The 18,451-nt window shown below is 56.8% G+C and overlaps 1 protein-coding gene across 1 annotated transcript; it reads right to left on the bottom strand.

Annotated features, from left to right (window-relative positions):
• Positions 1 to 1,164: 1,164 nt before the first annotated feature.
• Positions 1,165 to 1,919, bottom strand: LOC114490008 (keratin-associated protein 15-1-like). The gene has a single exon (XM_028503895.2). The coding sequence runs from the start codon at positions 1,917 to 1,919 to the stop codon at positions 1,431 to 1,433; it is 489 nt and encodes a 162-aa protein (XP_028359696.1). The 3' UTR covers positions 1,165 to 1,430.
• Between the last annotated feature and the right edge of the window lie 16,532 nt (positions 1,920 to 18,451).

The raw sequence follows: 18,451 nt of genomic DNA, 5'->3' as shown, positions 1-18,451 counted from the left end.
ATTCCATGGGCTCATCGATCATCGCCCCTTACACCAATCACCACTTCGGCTGATGTAAAACCAGAATAGCTCACGGACACGGAAGCTTGGCGGGGGTCAGGCCCCGCTGCTGGGTGCACGACGGACCAAGAGCTCCAGCTGGCCCTCTGCACCCGCTCTGGTGTGTAGGCCAAGGTCGGGCGGAGCCCTGTCACGGAGCTGGCTGGGGCACTAAGGAGGGCCCATCTCTGCCACACAAGGAGTTCCTTTAAGGAGTGGTGTGCCGAAACTTTCTTGGAATTACCCTCAGGAGTATTATGCTAACCCAATTTTCTTCCCTTCCCTCTCCTCTCCTCCCCTCCCCTCTTCTTCCCTCCCTCCCTCCCTCCCTCCCACCCTTCCTTCCTTCCTTCCTTCCTTCCTTCCTTCCTTCCTTCCCTCTCTCCTGTCCTCCCTTCGCCCCTCCCCCTTCCCTGAGTTCAGACCTGCTCGGGCTCTGACGGCTCTCCCGGAGTCCCCCTGAGACCTCCCCACTCTCCCCGACAAGTGTCCTCACCAACACGCCTACTTCACATCCAGCCCCGTGGGGCTGGCCCTTCCTGGAGGGCCCGCTGGCACGCACACCGGCAGACCGACTTGCCGCGAGGGGCGCCGCCTCACCCTTCCTGTTGCCAGCGGCGGTTTTACCTGATTTCCACCCGCTGTTTGGAAGCCCTTGTTGTCCGGGTCCCCCCTGAAACATTGGTTTTTGTCCCCACGGGTGCCCTGGTTCTGCGACGGTGGGTGAGCCCAGCGTGCATGTGACTCTGTGAAGGGGGAGGCCCTGTCCCCCCTCAGCGCCAGGCTGCTCTGCAGTCGGGGCTCAAGGCACATTTCCCCATGAACGCCTGGCTGAGAACAGCATTTCTGAAGCAATTAGATGAGCAAATGCAACTATGAGGGGATGTGAGTCTCTTAAGATGCAAGACATGCCATGTACTTAAAGTCTCCTCTGGATTCCCCATTTTCTACCCAGCAAAATGGCAATAAAACCCACGAAACGCAGACAACAAAGAAAGGCTCTCCCGTGGCGGCAGGCGAGGGCACGGCACCCACTCCCCAACGCGCCAGACACATCATGACCAGTGCAACGCCACAGTTCATCTCGGAGAAGTGAGTTTATTTGGGTGCCAAGTTTATCTGAAATACAGTTATGTGAACAAACGCGAGGAGAGATAGAACAGAGGAATCTTAGAAAGTAGGAGACGTGAATCTGAGCTGTGGCACAAGAATGCAAATTAGCTCTATCTCACGTGTCTGGTTCAGAGAAGGTCACAGACAAGGTCACTTTGTCCACAATAAGTCACAGGCTTCCAGGAGCCGGGATGGAAGTCAGCAGTCCTGGCGTTCGGGCCGGAGGCCTGTTCTGGCTTCAGAGGTCGCAGGCACCACCGTGAGACGCCCCGGGATGCTCAGTAAGTTGGCCCGAAGCAGCGAGAGCTGAAGGCCGGCTGGACGCAGGCTGACTGGCAGCTCCTGGAAGAAAAGCAAGTGGGGCTGGAGCGGTAGAAGCTGGGCCCGCAGCCCAGAGACTGGACGTGGGGGCTGCCGTAGCCGAAGGGCCTGAGGCCTGTGGGGCCACATCCCGAGGATCCCGAGTAGCTGGACGGGCAGGGGCTGCAGAAGGCGGAGGTCCTGGGACGGAAGCAGGACGTCTGGCAGCTGGTGGGTGCGCAGTAGGTGTCCTGGCAGCCGCCGTAGAGAGATGGGCCCGGCTGGCAGGTGCCCGGCTGGCAGGTGCCCGGCTGGTAGGTGCCCGACTGGTAGGTGCCCGGCTGGCAGGTGCCCGGAGAGTAGACGGCGTGGCCCTGGAAGACGGGCTCACAGGCGGAGCCGGGGCAGCGCAGGGCCCGCCGGTAGGAGCGGGTGGAGCGGCTCCCGGAGCTGAGGCTGCAGGACATGGTGAGCGAGGCCGAGTGAGCTGAGGCTGGCGGAGTCACGGTGAGGAGTCGTTGGGCGGTGGGTGCCCCGGTCTGCGCCGGACGCTTTTATGCCCCGGCCGTGGGCGTGGCAGCAGGGCTTTGTCGTCAGAATGCTCAATCAGGCCGCAGGCAAGATGAGATGCGCTGACCTTCAAAGGACTCTTTTACGAACGCAGCCTTTTAAAGGAGAATTTCATTAGTTTTCCGAAGCAATTACTCAGGAAGCACAAAAGCCGTTTCTCATTCATCCAGCTTGGGTGGGTGAATTAATTGCGCCGTAATTGCACCTATAACGTTGGCGTTTCATTCATCCTGGCCCTGGATACGGCCTGCTGAGGGGGTCACGCCGCGGTAATTGGGTTGTGTTTGAAGCCCCAAAACTGGTTTTTAGTCTGGAGGCAGCACTTACTTTGCCCCATTTCAGAAACCCAGTCAAGAACAGAAAAATACTCCTCGGTATCTGTGCCACCTCCCAGACCTGTGGGCCTTGCAGGAAAATCACTCGGTAACAACTCTTACTGGTAGGAATACTCAATGAATGACACGTTTGAATTTTAGTCCCCTGATGGCACCAGCACCCCCGGCACTCTTGGGGGCACGGAGTTATTTATTTACTTATTTGGCAATTAAAGTTTACATTTACCATAACATTGTACTGGGCTCCGGCGTGCAGCACCGGATGGACAATCACACACTTTACACAGCGCACCCCTGGTATCGTGGCCAGCACCGCCTGCCCCCCCACCCCAACAGTCATCACAATATCATTGACCATGTTCTCTGTGCTGGACTTCGCCGCCCGGTGGCTGTTTGGGTCCCCACGGCCCTGTACATCATCATAGCTCCGCCCCTTCCACCCCGTGCCCTCGCACCCGCCCCCTCTGGTGGCCGCCAGTCTGTTTCCCGTGTCTGTGAGCCCGTGTCTGTTCTTCTTGTTCATTCATTCTGTTCTGTAGATTGTGCATACAAGTAAACTCACCCGGTGTTTGTCTTTCTCAGCTGACTTATCTCACTTAGCCTAACACCCTCTGGGTCAGGGGTGTCACACTCATTGTCACCGGGGCCACAGCAGCCTCGCGGTTGCCTTCCAAGGGCTGAATGTAAGGGTAGGACCGTGTAGATGTAACTGCTCCTTAACAGTTAGGCGAGAGCTTGGTGCTGCCGCCGGGTAGAAACAAGGTGCGGGGCCGAATAAAACCAGGTGCAGGGCCGGATTGGGCCCACGGGCCTTGTGTTTGCCACCCGTGCTCCAGGCAAAGCCAGGCTGGCACAAATGGTGAGATTTCGTTCTTTTTTGCAGCTGAGTGGCACTCCACCGTCCACATGTACCACCACTTTCTCACGCCCTCGTCTGCCGACACACACGTGGGCGGCTTCCGTGTCCCCACCGCTGTACGGAACGCCGAGAGGAACATGAGGTGCATGTAACTTTTCACATCAGCGTTTCAGATTCTGCACATGAGTCCCCAGAAGGGGGAGTCCCGGTCGGGAGACAGTTCCCGGTGTAATGACTGACGGGCCCTGAGGTCCAGTGTCCGCGGGAGGGCCCCAGCAATCCCGCCTCGAAGGTGCCGGCACGGAGGGATCCTGGCTCCGAGGCTGGCTGGCTTCTCGCGAGAGGCCGTCAGTGAGGTGAAAGGTCAGAAATCCCCCATCCCCACACATTTTAAGTGATTTTTGGTCACGGCGAAGCTACTGAGAACACAACAGTAAGGACTGCACTGAGAAACAGGCCTTTATGCTCTTCATCTCCTCGCACAGGGCGGGACTTTCACTGCGGAAGGTAAAGAAAATCAAGAATCAGAAAGTGTGCCCTCCATGGAGGCTTTGCAGAAAGGTGAGGTATTTGAAGACTTTATGGCTACGCATGAATGAGCTTTATAAACTGACCCGGGGGCAGGGCATCGGCGTGAGTGATCCCACAAAGCCCAGAACGCAGGCCGCTGGGGCCCGCACGGGGCCCGGGAACTGAGACGTGTGAGCTCTGCCCGGAGGACCAGGACTTCCCAGACTCTCTCGTGAGGCCCCCCGGCCGGCCCCGACCCGGGGGCGGCAGGGCTCATAGCGGCCGGCAGGAACAGGCGGCCCCTCGAGACGCCCACCTTTCACAGCTGATCCCTGTTCAGTGCAAATGAGCTGAGACTCCTTCCACGGAGAATGGAGCTTTCTGGGTGGAGGTGAGCAGGGGAGACTTGGCTAGAAAGATAAAAGGGGGGAATGTGGGTACAGGGGTTTCACCTTGCGGGCCCTGGGAAGATGGAGTCCCGGTGTGGTTGGGACGGATTCCAATTCGGAGGGAGCTGGAGGTCGCCGCTCAGTGTAGCGAACGTACATAGTAAGTGTGTGGCACACTCACACTCTGGTAAGTGCACCCAAGTGTGGACCCGATAGTGTGAACACGTTTGAATAGGCATACACACCTCAGTCCGTACTTCATCGATTAGCTAGCACAGTTTGTCCTCTCTGCACAAAATAAATCATTCTTATCTATTAGTCCTCTTGGTCACGAAGAACAAAAGGCATCCAGCAGGCTCCGAACCTCCTCCCTGTTTTATTTGTCCATGAAAGAGTGAACCGACAACACCCATATCAACATTGCAGCCGCCCAAATGGAATTTGCTTCCTCGCTTCAGTGCCACCCTCTCCCCGAGACGCTATTTCCGCGGAAGAACATTGTGAGATCCGCTATTAAGTGATATCGAACGTTCTTTTCTCAAGTAAACGGAGGTCTTTGTCCCCAGACACTTCTGCCAGGGAGTGCCAGGGAGACGATTTTCTGGGAAATGAATCCATCGGAGACCACGGCGCCGCAGGGAGCGGAGGCCCCCTCCCCACCCCCGCAGCCGGCCCGCCCTCCGCCCGAGCCGTCCGCCCCCGCCCCTGCCCCTGCCCCTGCCGCCCCGGCTGCAGAGCCAGTGGCCGGCGGAGAAACAGGACACTTGTCAGGAACGCCAGGAGGCAGCTTCGTCCACCGTGAGGCCTGTCACTTCGTGAAGCAGAGGAAGAGTCTCCCTAAGACGGCTCCTCGGTCCAGCACTCCGAGGTCACTACCTTATAAACTTCCTACAGAACAGGGATATTTTCCCAAGTCTGGGCATCCTTCTAGAGGTCAAGACGGGCTCCGGTCGGAGGTCAGACCCCACCGGGCGTCCGTGCCCTCCTTTGTGCTCATGTTCACGGCTGCTCCCCGCATCTCAGACGAAGGAGCTCTCACACCCCAACGCGCCAGTCGTGACCTCTAACACCTAGTGAGCGCAGTGAGCGCCAAGGGGCAGAGCTCAGAGGGACCAGGCCAGTGTGCAGGCAGCCCTGAGCGGCAGCCCCGAGCGGCAGCTCGGGCAGGAGGGGACACCTGCGCTCCTGCCTCCCTGAGGCAGGGCCCGCTGAGACCGGATGGGAAAGGACCCCCGTGGCTCGCACACCGCCCTGCGGCTGCGTTTGTAGAGCAGCCCTGTCGCTTCCTGGCCACCGGCACTGCCACCGCCAGCACCTGCTGCAGCTGCTGGGGGGCAGTGACAGAGACGGGGTCCCTGGGCACCTGGCTATCCAGATGGGGCACTGTTGAGGCTGGCTGTGAAAGATGTATCGATTACTTCTAATTTTGCCGGCACCCCTCAGCCTGGCCCCAGCCCGCCTCTAATGCCACTCTTGGGGTGACCTTCCTGGTGAGCTTCAGGAGACGGGAGGCCAAGGGGCCAGGCAGCTTTGAAGATCCGATGGGGCCGCCTGACCGGACCGCCTGCCTCCGGGGCACAGACAGGACGCCACTGGCCGTCGTAAACCCACAGCCACCACGCAGGAGTGGCTGGGATGGTCTTTTCAACTCCGTGAGAAGCAGAAGGTGACATGTTTTTATGTGCTTTGCAGCTGACACACCCAGTGACCAGGGAATATAAATGTCCCAGACCAAGAGTGACTCTCAATCTCAGAATCTTCTTATGATAAGTCACACCCCTCAACATGTCCCCCACTGCTGCCCTGGAAACCGCCCCACTGGCTCCCTGGGGGGTGCCCGGCGCTGCCCCCGCTCCTCCCACAGCTCCCCCCGCCCCAGCACCCTGGTCTCCAGCAGGGGCCTCCATGCCCCCAGCCGCTGCCCATGGGGCCCCTCTCTCCGCAGTGGCTGCCGGGTCACCTACTGCGGCCCAAGGGCCCCCGCACTGGGCAGCTCCTGCCAGGCCCCTGCCCCTGGGCCCCTGGGCTGTGGGTCTCGTTGTTTCCGACCAGCGGGGTGTGGTCCCCGTGCGGCCTCATCTCTAGGTGGCCGGCCGGGCTTTTCCTGTCCAACCTGCTCCTCCACTGGAGGCTGCGAGTCAGCGTGCGACCAACCAGCCCGCGGGCCTGGCTTGTGCCGGTCTGAGTTTGAACAGAACACCTGCTCTTTCTAGAAGTTAACACTGTGCCCGCCACATCAAGGCCCGTGTTATCTGTCGATCTCATGTCCCACTTCCAGCAGACAAACACCACTTTCACTGTCACCTGCTGTGGGCTCCCACAGAGATGCCCGGGCTGCTTCCCCGCTGTCACGCAGACACACGCCTCGGAGCCCTCTCCTCTGTGGCCATCCCCAGTGCATTTGCTCCAGATCTGACCCAGTGGAGGAGTGTCCTGCGTTTAAATGAAAGTGTTATGTGGCATTCACGTGTTTGCTTTAATAATAGTGTTTGTTGACTGTCTTCGAAGCTACTTGTAAGGTACCTGGCTGGACATTTCTGTATCTTGTATTTATCGTTTAAAAGAATTTCCTTTACAAAGTAAAACTGTCCCATGCCTTCTGGGTTTGGAAGAAATTATTTTTTCTTTTATGTTCATTCCACCCGTTAACGATTTATAAGTCAAAATCCCACATCACGTTTTTAAGACTACAGACAAACAACCATGGCCTTGTTCTGGAGGGAACTAGAAACTTCACTCCTTTTACATAAAAGCATTACAAAGTGCGAGGTATATGAAATCAACTGCATCCCATGCTTTTGGAAGAAAAATTACCCATCAGATAAATCCTGAGATATTCGCACAGTTGGAGTGAGGGTGCCCAGGGAGGAGGCAGAGGTCGGGGCGTCAGGCCTGGGGAGGGTGCCGGGGCAGCGGAAGCCGGGCCTCTGGGTGGGACTCCTGGCGAGGCCCAGTGCTTGTTGGCAAGGAGGCCGGCGCTCGGCCCCGCCCAGCCCTGTGAGCTCGAAGTGCTCACCTGTCCTGTGTTTTCCCTTGTTCAGCTCATAGCACGTACATGGGGGGGGGGGAAGCCACCTCAGAACCAAGGCAGATAGTCCCGTGTGACAGAGGTCAGCCAAGTGTCCATCAGCTGAGGGCCCCTGACCAGCAGTCGCGCCCTGAACAAGTGTCCCTTGAGTAGAGGACGAGGTGACTGAAGGCACAGGTGACGCGGATCCCGCCCAAGGGCAACCACAGGTCTTCGTTTACCAGGTTTGCCTCAGCATTCCACCCTGTTTGGTAATAACTGTCTCAGATTTTTCACTTTTCACTCATAATGAGCGGTCACTGAATTAGTCTAGGGACCGGCTGGTTATCGTTCCAGCCCAGCTGGTGGCTCCCCCCGCCCCCTGCTGGCTTCCTCCACCGGCAGGCCTCGCAGCCCCTGCAGGTGCAGCCTGGGAAGGGGAGCAGGGCTGGTGCAGTGACCGGTGGTAGCAGTCTTCAACCTCCTGAAACCACCCCCGGCAGAGGGCGGGGGAGACCCGAGAGAAAGTCAGCCTCCTTGGGGGAGGTGGTGGCTTTAGCAGGCAGAGTGAGTGATGCAGAAGGCTTGTCCTGGGGGACCGCAAGAGGGACAGGTTCCCCATCCTCCCATAAATCTTCAAAGTGTGCAGAGACCTCGGCCGGGGTCAGGTGGGCATTAGCCCACCCAGACACAGAGGGTGTCAGCACCCCTTTCCTGCGTGTCCTGGGGCAGCTCCCAGCTCGGGGAAGGCCCACGGGGCCCAGGTCCGAGCAGGGGACCGGGCATGGAATCTCCAGTGGCCTGGGGCCTAGGGGGTCAGGCCAGTGGTCACCTCTTCTGTATGACCCTCCTGAACAAGAAGTTCCCTCCTCTGTGGTTCGAGTTCCATGGTTTCTGTTACACCTACGGCCAGCCATGCCCCAGAGAACTAAGTGCGAAATTACAGAAATAAACAATCCGTATGTTCTGAATTTCGGGCTGTGCTGGCGGGGACAGGCCATCCTCCAAGTCTTCATGTCATCCCACCTGGAACGTGACTATCTGGTTCTCCCTGCGGGAGACGCCCCACCCCCTTAGACCCTGGGTATCCCCCTGGGGTACCGGTCAGGTATCACAGTGCTTGCACAAGCCGCCCTCATGTACTTCGGAACGGCCCCAAAACCCAAGGGGAGTGGGGCTGGCAATTCGGACACGCCAGGGAGAGGCCAGGAAGGTCCTCCTTTCAGGGAAAAGGTGCAAGCTCTTGCCGGAGGACAGAAAAGAAAGTCCGTACGCCAGGTCGCTGAGACCGACGGTGAGAACCAATCTCCCGTCAGTGGAATTCCGAAGCAGGACGAAGGAATTCGCGCCCGTTTCTCCGCTGCACTCACACCCCGGAGGTCGCAGTCACAGAGAGAGACGCGCGCTCTTTGGGATGGAAAAGGCGTTAGACTCGCGGCGGACCACGGAGCGGAGAACGAGTTCCGGTCGGCGGTCGCGCGTGCTGCCCCGGGAACACCACGCCCGCCGCAGGGCTCAGCCCCGACCGCACAGCGACACCAGGCCGGGCACTGCCAGGGCGGCGGTTACCATAAGACATTTTGAGAGACCACATGACTTTTATTATAGTGTAGTGTTATAGTTGTTCTATTTTACTGCTGCTAGTCACCGCTGTTAGTCTCCCACTGAGCCTAAGTTTAAACATTAAACTTTATAGATACGTAATCGGGACAAAGAGCAGCAACCGTAGGGTCTGGTGCTTCTGCAGGTCAGGGGTCCGCTGGGGGTCTTGGAACAGACCCCGGAGTGCAAGGGGTCACTGTACGTGAAATGCGGTGTAAAAGGGGGCATGAAATTGAGGTTGCCTGTATTTCAAACAAGAATTAAACGCTCAAAGTGGAAGTACAGTTTACAGTATCAGGGGATGTCACAGGAGGTGGGCGACGTTACCTTTTTAGAATATTTTTCAGAGAGAAGCTTCCAGGAGCGACTCAGTATTCATGTTGCAGAATTTAGAGGGGTGGTGAGAATTCTGCTAAGGTACATGAGAATCCTTTTCATATTCCTTATTTTATTCTTAATTTTGTAACAAGAAGCTGACCATCAGCGGTGTTCTGGCTGCTGGCGTTGAATTTGTATTTGTTAACTTCTCCTGTCGAGAGTGTCAGACGGTGACGAAGGACGCAGATGTGACGCTGACGACGGTAATTAACGAGAGTGACACGAGGCTGTCCTGGCTCCCGAGACCCCCAGCGGTATCTTCCTGGGGGGCGATCGGATCCTTCCCTCCCCACCCAGTATTGGTGTCACAGTCAACGCAGCTCTTTTCAAAACAAACCGGTGATCTCCCCCTAAACTCCAAACCCACCTCCAGTCCACTCTCTGTCACGGATACAACCGCGAGGCTAAAACACCAGGCCCGGAGGGAGCCGAAGCCTGTTCCGAGACAGCGATTTCTGTGGACCCGGGGGGCCCCAGGGTTCCTTGGTCAAACAGGGGTTCCACGTAAAAACCGCAGCTGAGGACAGAACAGCCGAAGTCGATTCTACAAGATCCTTGATCTGTGGACTTCGGCAAGCCCCTGCTGCTGTGGGGCGGTTCGGCCCCGCGCGCCTGGAGCAGTCTGTAGGATGCCATGCTGGGCTGTCGCACGGGGATGCTGCAGGCTTGAACGGGAGGGCTGTGCTGATGCCTGGGACTTCGTCGCGCCCCGGGCCCCGCCCCCACTCAGGGCCCCGCCCCTGGGTCCCGCCCACGACACCAGGTGTCACTGTCACCCTGGCCCCATCCCCTCTGCACAGACAGCTCTGGCCTCAGGCTCGCACACCATGCCTTCCCCTTTCTGCCCGGGCTTCTCCGAGGTCGCAGCGAGGACACGAGAGGAGCCCACCGGCGATCCCCTGCACGGCGATGAAGTCCCGGGGAGTCACCGCACGTCCGAGACGGCCTTCGCCCCACGGGAGGCGGAGCCGCTGGGTAAACGCTTCCCCTACTAATCACATCTGGGGGCGGACAATCCCCAGAGTCACTCTGCAATTCCTGAAATGCCCCGAAGGATAGACTCTGGACTGTCCACTTTAACATCAAGTGAGATTTTCCCGTTTGACCGATACGAGGCCCACGGCCTTGTACGCCTGCTTCCTGGAACCCTGCGCAAACCCTGAGCAAACAGACCGTTCGCACCGAGCTCCGGGCCTCAGTTCTGCAGGAGGCGGAGGGCGGGCCCAGGCCAGGACTGGGAAGGAATTCTGCAACTCGGCTCGGGCGTGCTGCGCTTCGTTTGCTTCGTCTGAGCCTGGAGAAGCGTCGCGGGGGGGGGTCTCCCACCCCGTTTACTCAGCCTCCCACCCCCCTGCAGTCGCAGTGACTCGTACCCACAGGTACAGACGTGGCCCTGAAGCGCCGGGCCTGCGGGGCGCAGGGACTGGGGCGCCGCCGTGAGCCGGCCGGAGCCAAGCCGCTGTCCCAGGGAAACCTACGCTCAGACACCAGACCTGAGGTTTTCCTCTGCGTGTGAGCTCGCCGTACACATTGTGTCACGCGCCTGTTGTCGGCGCTTCTAGTCCCTGCAGCGACCTCCGGCTTCCCCCTGTCGGTGGGGACGCCGGCCTCCTGTTCCGGGGAAATGCCTCCCACACCGAGAGACGCAAACCCCGGCGGGAAGACCACCCTCTGTGACGGCGCACGCTCGGTACCAGCAGCAGGAGCCACTCGGCTCTGCCAGACGGCGCTGGGCCCGAATCCGGTTTCTGATGTTGATCGCACTTCACTTCCTCCTCCAAACCCTCGAGTACGAAAACGGTAGGCGGGCCCGGAGAGCAGAGGAATGGTAATACCACGAACAATAGGCTGGGAAGCCGAGTTATATAAATTTATTAGGTTGAAACTCATTTTCACTTGCTCTTCCATGGAAATGCAGGAGCAGCAGGACTGAATTTCGGGTTACTCGTTAATTTCAGGGGCTGTCCAAGTCGGTGAGGCCAGACACTGATGGTTTACCGATAAAATAACCGTGGCAACTGGCGACAGAATGATGGTGGCACTGAGTGGACTCGGTCCTCAATACTTGAGAGAATCGGGACCGTCCACAAGCTGGTCAGTAGAAGCCAGACCGGCAGGCTGGTCTGTAACAGGAGGACTGGCAGCTCCTGGGGGTCCCGCAGGTCGGACGGCAGGATCCGGATCCAGGGCCCAGGGAAGGGACCCCACAGATGCCGTAACCCTGGGGTCTGAGGACACCAGACCCACAGCCCAGGGAGCAGCTGCTGCTGGACCCCCAGCCCTGAGCCCCAGTGGAGGGGGCCCAGCAGGGCCTGCTCAGCATGGGGACCCTCGGGCTGCAGCAGGATGGCCGGCAGCTGCTGGGCTCCCAGCAGATGACCTGGTAGCTGCTCTGGAGAGAGGGGCCCTGCAGGCAGCGGCAGGAGGAGCAGAGGTCCCTGCTGGGGGCCATGGTGCCGGGGCAGGAGGAGCTGCAGGAGGAGCCCGGGCAGCGCAGGGAGCTGCCCAGGGAGCGGGAGGAGAAGTTTCCAGAGCGGCAGCTGGCGGACATGCTGGCGGAGGTCAAGGTGAGCCGAGTGACAGTGAGCGGAGTCTGAGTTCAATGCCACGGTCTGGGCTGGGGTGTTTTATACTCTCAGTGCCGGGTGTGGCCTCCCGCCCGGTCACCTTTTCCACGCTTGGAACCTCGCATTCCCGCCTGTGTAATTCCACGGGGTTCTCTGTAATTGAGGATGAATAATCCCCTCCGTCTCCTGTTGCTGGGTGAGTGCATGGTGCTGTCACAGCGCTAGGCCGGTGAGCTATTTCAGTGTCAGAGTGATGTGACTGCAGCCATGAATGCTTCCAACCAGGACTGGAAGTGCCCCCCCTTCTCGGCCAAGACCCAGGGTGCTTCCCAGGCAGACGGGCTGGTGGGGGGGCTTCTCTCTAAGGGCGGGATCAAGTGAAGTCACTCTCTCTAAGTCAGCGGAATGAAGACACCCTGTTTGTCAGCCATGATTCCCGTCGCCTAAATTTACTTCATTCCCAGAAATTATTTCCCACGTATTTCCTTACATAATACATCGCTTCTTAAATTCCTTGAGAAAGGAAAACAGATAAGATGAGTCGAGACAGAAACTCGGCGGGTCCCGGCCGGAAGCAGATCACTGGTGACTTCAAGGGTTTTCCCTCTGCACAACTTAGATAGAAAGTTGACTTTGATGGAGCGTAGGGTCCTCGTGGGGACCCTGTCTCCTTGGCCGTGTCCACTCCCCGTGAGCCTGGAGTCCCCTCTCTCCAGACAAGCCCCGCACGCAGGGCCTTCTGGGCAGTTTTATTTTCAAGTCCTTTCACACAATGTTCTCCTTCAATGTAAAACACACGCTACTTATTTAAGATTATTTTTTCCACTGTAAAATATCTAAATATCTTTTCACAGAGCTCTCTACTTCGGCAAACCCGAGCCAACACGAGTCCCAAAGTGTTGTCCCCAGTGGGAAAGGCAGCAATCCCCACGGTGACTGGGAGTGGCAGGAGGTGTGTGGTCCTGGGTGGGCGGGTGCAAGCAAGCACACATGCCTAGGGTGGCCGAGGGAAATCCCTTACACTGCTTAAAAACTAAAAACCTGGACAACAGTGAATTAAAAGGGCAATTTTATAGCGTTAAGCTGTTTCAGTGCCCCTCCCAAAGCACGAGGGAAGGGAAGGCGGAACTCAGGCCATGAATCACACGGCAGCAGAGTAGTAAATATCAGGTAGAAATCTGGACGTATCGAATCTCATAGGGCAAATTTCAGAGAACATCAGACTTAACATAGGTTTTCTTAAATATCAGAAAACAGAAAAGGGAAAAATAAAAGGGTGTATCAGGCAAAAGAAACAAACCACGAATGCTAATGCTGCGTTACTAATCTCAAATTTTGCTGCGTGATAGGAAGTCCATTAGCCGTTTCCCAGCAACCGACCCACCCGCCTGGCAGGACGGTCCCCGTCATCTCACTCTGCACTCAGAGGGGATGATGCTGGGGCCACACCCTTCAGGGGAGCAGCCATGACCCACGCGTGTCAGTTCCAGGCACGCTAATTAAGTTAGAATTCAGTTCCTCAATCATATTTGCCACATTTCAAGCACAAAAACAGATACATGTGGCTCATGGATACCACATTTTGGAAAGTGAAGATCAAAACATTCTCAGCATCACACAAAGTTCCATTAGATAGTGCTTCCTTAGACAGACGGCATGCATGATAGCATGGCTGGCTAATATAAATTAATACCTCCCCTGTTTCCTCTGGAATGCAAGAATGCTAGAAATAACCAGGCCATTTCATTTATCCCAATTCACGTATTACTGTGTTTAAGGAATTTCTGTGTTTTAATTTCGTGTATGCTTATGTGTATTTACACATATCTGTCCCCGTGTTTTTATGGGCAGCACTTTCTTAAGTGTACCCAATACTTATCTCTTTCTTTACTGATAATTCCTTCTTACATCTTCTTGCTACATTCTGGGATCACTTTGCTTTGGACAGTTACCGTAGGTTTTGGTGCTGGAAGTCTGGGGACAAATTCAGTCTCTGCTGGTCTAAAAGTGTTTTGTATCTGCCCTTCGTTTATGAAACGCACACTCACTAGCCAAGTACTAACATCTTTCTGCAGAAATTGAGGATATTTAATTTCTTCTACCTTCATTTTTTTCTCTTCATAATACAGTCATCGATCTTATTATTACTTTTTAAAATATAACTTATATTCCCCTCCCTCTGGTTGCCTTAAATTGTTCTTTTCCTTTCTTGCGCATCAGTTTGACTTCATGTGCCTAGGGCTGGGGCTTCTTTCACATTCACCTGCACGGGTGTGTAACAGCTCTTAAATGTGTGAATGGATGCTGTTCTTCCACTTGGAACAGTCGCGCTGGGTCTGGTGTGTGCATGCTGACCCTCTTGGACTCACTAATATCTTGACTTGTCAACGGTCGTTAAATGTTCATTGAACATCACCGTGTCCGTACACACACACAGACACAATCTCCTTCTAGGACTTGAACTGAAACGACACGAGGCCTCTCCATGTTCTCTGAAGCTGCACTCAATATTTTTACAGTATTTTTCGTTTTTATTTTAAATTTATCCTAGTGACCAATCACTGACGATGCCTCTAGCTCTATCTAAAAATCTGTCCTTTTGTTTTCCAAGTGCATCAGTTACCGTTACTTTAACATCTAGATCTAATGTTTTCATTTACTGAATGGCTTGTGAGTGTGTTTGTGCTACCTGAAACATATTTGGGATTTGGTCATTTGCTAACTTCTTGAAGTCTGGTAAAGTTTCCTTGGGAATCAGACTACCTCTGTACCTGTATTACCTTTACACTCATCTATATCTGTAGCTATGTATCCATCTATACTTCTATAACCATATTTGCACCTTTACCTCTATTCGTAAGTGTACATATGCGTCCACATTTATGTCATGTCCACCTGCGTAAGGATGCGATGCAAGGCCCATGTGTCCTTAACTCAGTCTCCCTTTCACATGTAGCCCGAGCCGTTGGGATCAAGCATCGCTGCTGTCCCCGCATTTCCTACACGACCGTCACCTCGCCGGCCACCTGCGCCTCTTGGCATGCACAGGGGCCCCACATCTTATGAGAGAACCATTCTAACTCCTGGCTTTGAGATTTTAATTTGTAAAAATCAACACATTCAAACAAGAGTCCTCAACTACCTATGGTTTGAGGAAGAAAAATATCTGAGGTTCTTCAAAATTAGTTCGAACCCCCAACTTTCTGGGACTTCACACCTATTTCCATGTGCATAGTAACCCTTTCATAATACCTGTTTTATATCCCAGTCGAAACCCCAGTGAAAAACAGCCGGCACCAGTAGACAAAGCTGGGTAGCAGGACGAAGTGATTTATTAGATTGTAATGATTTTTCATTTCGTACAATTTGGGGGGGGAACCCAATAACACTCAATCCCATCTCCAGTGGAGAGCTGACACATTAATCGTAGAATTCTTTAGACGCATTTGGGGCCTGATGGGCGGTGAGGCGTCGATACTCAGAGAACGAGGGAGAACGAGGGATGCGGAGACAGGAGGGGATGCGCACAGGCAGGGATAGGAGGATCGACAGGGTTAGAAATCCAATGAGATGATCAGTAGCAGCTGGATCCAGAGGCTGGTCTGGAACCACCGGAGGACTGGCAGCTCCTGGGGGTCCTGCAGGTCGGGCGGCGGGATCCGGATCCAGGGCCGGGGGAAGGGACTCCACAGGTGCCACAACCCTGGGGTCTGAGGCCACTGGACCCAGAGCCCAGGGAGCAGCTGCTGCTGGACCCCCGGCCCTGAGTCCCAGTGGACGGGGCCTGGCAGGGGCTGCTGGGCACGGGGACCCTCGGGCTGCAGCAGGACGGCCGGCAGCTGCTGGGCGCCCAGCAGATGACCTGGTAGCTGCTCTGGGGAGAGGGGCCCTGTGGGCAGCGGCTGGAGGAGCAGGGGTCCCTGCTGGGGGCCATGGTGCCGGGGCGGGAGGACCCGCAGGAGGAGCCACAGGAGGAGCCCGGGCTGCGCTGGGAGCTGCCGGGGGAGTGGGAGGAGGAGCAGGGGTCCCTGCTGGGGGCCACGGTGCCGGGGCGGGAGGACCCGCAGGAGGAGCCACAGGAGGAGCCCGGGCTGCGCTGGGAGCTGCTGGGGGAGCGGGAGGAGAAGTTTCCAGAGCGGCAGCTGGTGGACATGCTGGCGGAGGTCGAGGTCGGCCGAGTGACAGTGAGCGGAGTTGGAGTTTGGGTGTCCCTCCTGGACGGGGGCGTTTATATGCCCCCAGCACTGGGTGTGGCCCCTTCCGGGACCGTCTTTTCCACATTTGAAGTCCCTCACTTGAGTACACGTAACTCAGTAATTCTCCTCGTGATGGCTGTTCCCTTGCTCGCTTCACTTGCACTCTTGGGTGAGCTCGTTGTGGTTTTACGGTTGGGTGGCAGTGGGTTGCCTCGGTGACACACAGCGTGTCGGTGTGTAGTCACCCACACCCTGGCCAGGGGAGCCCCTCCTGGGTGCCGTCCGCCGTTCCCCATGCACCTGCTCCCGCCGTGGCTGCTGCAGACTCTGCTTCCCGGGTGGAGCCTGAAATGCAGGCGCCTCCCGCTGGGTCAGCGGCCGAGGGGCAGACACCTGGCACCGATGAGAGACCTTGGACGGGCCGGCCCTCCCGGGACCACAGATCCGCAGAGCCCAGCAGAGAGCCCCGCCTCTGACTCCCCATGAGCAGTGCTTCCCCGTCCCGCCTGGGGGTCCGCGGAAAAGCTGGCCAAAGGGGTTGAGGAGGAAGACTAGCAAGGCGCAGCCCGAACCGGCTTCCTTTCTGGTGGGTGTTTCACAAAGGAGACCGTCCGTAGAGCAGGCAGAGCCCACTCCGGACGCACGTGAGGGAGAGCGACGCGGAGGGCCAGGGGAGGAGCAGGGGACAGCGCTGGCCAGGGGACGGGAGGCGCAGGGGGCCCTTGGACCCGGCCGGACGGCCTGCGGCTTCTGCGGACGCGTTTCTACTGGTGAACCGTCCAGGCCCCCCTCCCAGAGCGTCTCCGAACCCCCACCCCGAATGCTGACCGTCCGTGGGCGTTTCCAAGGGCACACGAGAGGCTGGTTTCTCCGGCCTGTGCTACGTGACCACTGTCCCGACTTTCCAACCGGATGTGGGCCCAGGTTTTGTGAGTCTTGAAGTATGTAATTTTGGAGTCCTCTTTAAGGAAAAAATTGCGTTATGACTATAACAGCAGACATAAATATGAACAGTAACTTAGAATACGAGCGATGTTAACAAAGAAAAACTTGCAGGTTGACGACACCCCCCATAAATATCAGAAAATCGGAACAATCAGGTGTCACAATCATTACGTCATCTGTAACCTTTCGCCTATGTCTTTGCTGCAGTCTGATCACTTCTACGTGACAGTGACTTTGTCAACAGGAGTCACGTGATTTTCTGCAGACAGAAGTAGAGCTCACCTTTTCCTTCAGGACTGCACACGAAGCTACGTAAGTTGTCCTTGATGGCACGGCAGAGTTCCAGAATCTTCCCTGGTACCGGTGACGCCACCTCCTCCCTCTGTCTTCAGTCAGGGCCTCAGGCCTGGCGACAGGGTCACCTCAGCCAGGGTCCCCGATTCACGTCCCCAACCCGGTCCGCTGCCCTGGGGGTGGGGACTCGGGGGAGGGTCAGCTGTGGCCCGGTTTCCGTGGCCTCCTGGTGGGTAGCAGAGCAGTGTCCCGGTCTGCACCCTTCTCCTCGAGGCCCCAGCTCCCCGAGCTGTGGGGCCAGGAGGCTGACCTCCGGGGCTGGAGGCAGGTGCAGGCAGGCAGCTCTGTGGACCCACCCACAGCCCAGGACGGCTGCTCCGATGCACCAGCGGTGCACCTGGCTGCCTCAGCCCCTCAGGGGTGGCGGGGTCCTCCAAGCCTGCCTGGCACATGCCGACAGAGCCTCGGAAAGGCTGGGCAGAGGACCTTCGGGACTGAAGCTTCGTAGGTTCGCGCTCTCTCTCCCTCTCCCTCTCCCTCTCTCTGTCTCTCTCTCTCTCTCTGCCTCAGAAGCCCCAGCCGAGAGTCCGGGCGTGTGTCCTGGCATCCTGGCTGAGGGCTCAGGGCCTACAGGGGTCCCCGGTCACTCTCCAAGTCACCTTCCACGGCGATGGCTCCTTCTGGAGCTTTGACCGGACTCCCAGTGGTTACCTTGCTGTATTTTTTGTTGCTTTTATTGTCTTTTGCCCTCTTTCAATCCAAATAAAAATTAAGAACATGTCTGACAGATTTATCACATTCTTCGAATGCATCGCCTCATTTCCGGACAATTTCAAGACAAAGGCACCAACGGAGCCCACACCAACGGCCCCACGTGCGGCTTCAGCAATTCAGGAGTGTGACGCAGTGGCTCCCGGCGCTCAGTGAAGACGGCGTCTGGTGGCTCACACTGCACAGGTTTAGAGTGTAAACATCTTCTCAATCTAACGGATGCTCAATGGTGACTTTAACGACAGGGAGCATCGCACGGGCTTTACAAAGCGGAGGAGTGACACGGGGGCTGCCCTCGCAGCCAGCAGCCACTTCAAACACTCCCCTAGTGAGCTGCCGATTCTCTGAAGTTCCCCCGTGGGCTCTGCACCGCCGGGGGGACAGTTCTTGTCCCTGCAGTGAGGAGAGCGTCAGGCCTTGCTCCAGGCCCTGGTGTCCAAAGAACTTCTCGAAAGTGGTTGTCTTCTTACGAGCAAGGGTGACTTTTTACTGACTGGAGGCAGGGACAGTGTTCATCAAAATAGCAGTCAGTAAAGGGCCCATCCAACTCAACACCAGAAAACCACAAGCCACCCG

This window comes from Phyllostomus discolor, chromosome 2 (genome assembly GCF_004126475.2).
Source record: "Phyllostomus discolor isolate MPI-MPIP mPhyDis1 chromosome 2, mPhyDis1.pri.v3, whole genome shotgun sequence".
Lineage (NCBI taxonomy): Eukaryota > Metazoa > Chordata > Mammalia > Chiroptera > Phyllostomidae > Phyllostomus > Phyllostomus discolor.
The sequence above is the reverse complement of the archived record's forward strand: the minus strand, read 5'-3'. Positions and strand labels throughout refer to the sequence as shown.

Excerpts from the sequence above, each read along its gene's own strand:
- LOC114490008 (XM_028503895.2), bottom strand. The coding sequence starts at position 1,919 with ATGTCCTGCAGCCTCAGCTCCGGGAGCCGCTCCACCCGCTCCTACCGG.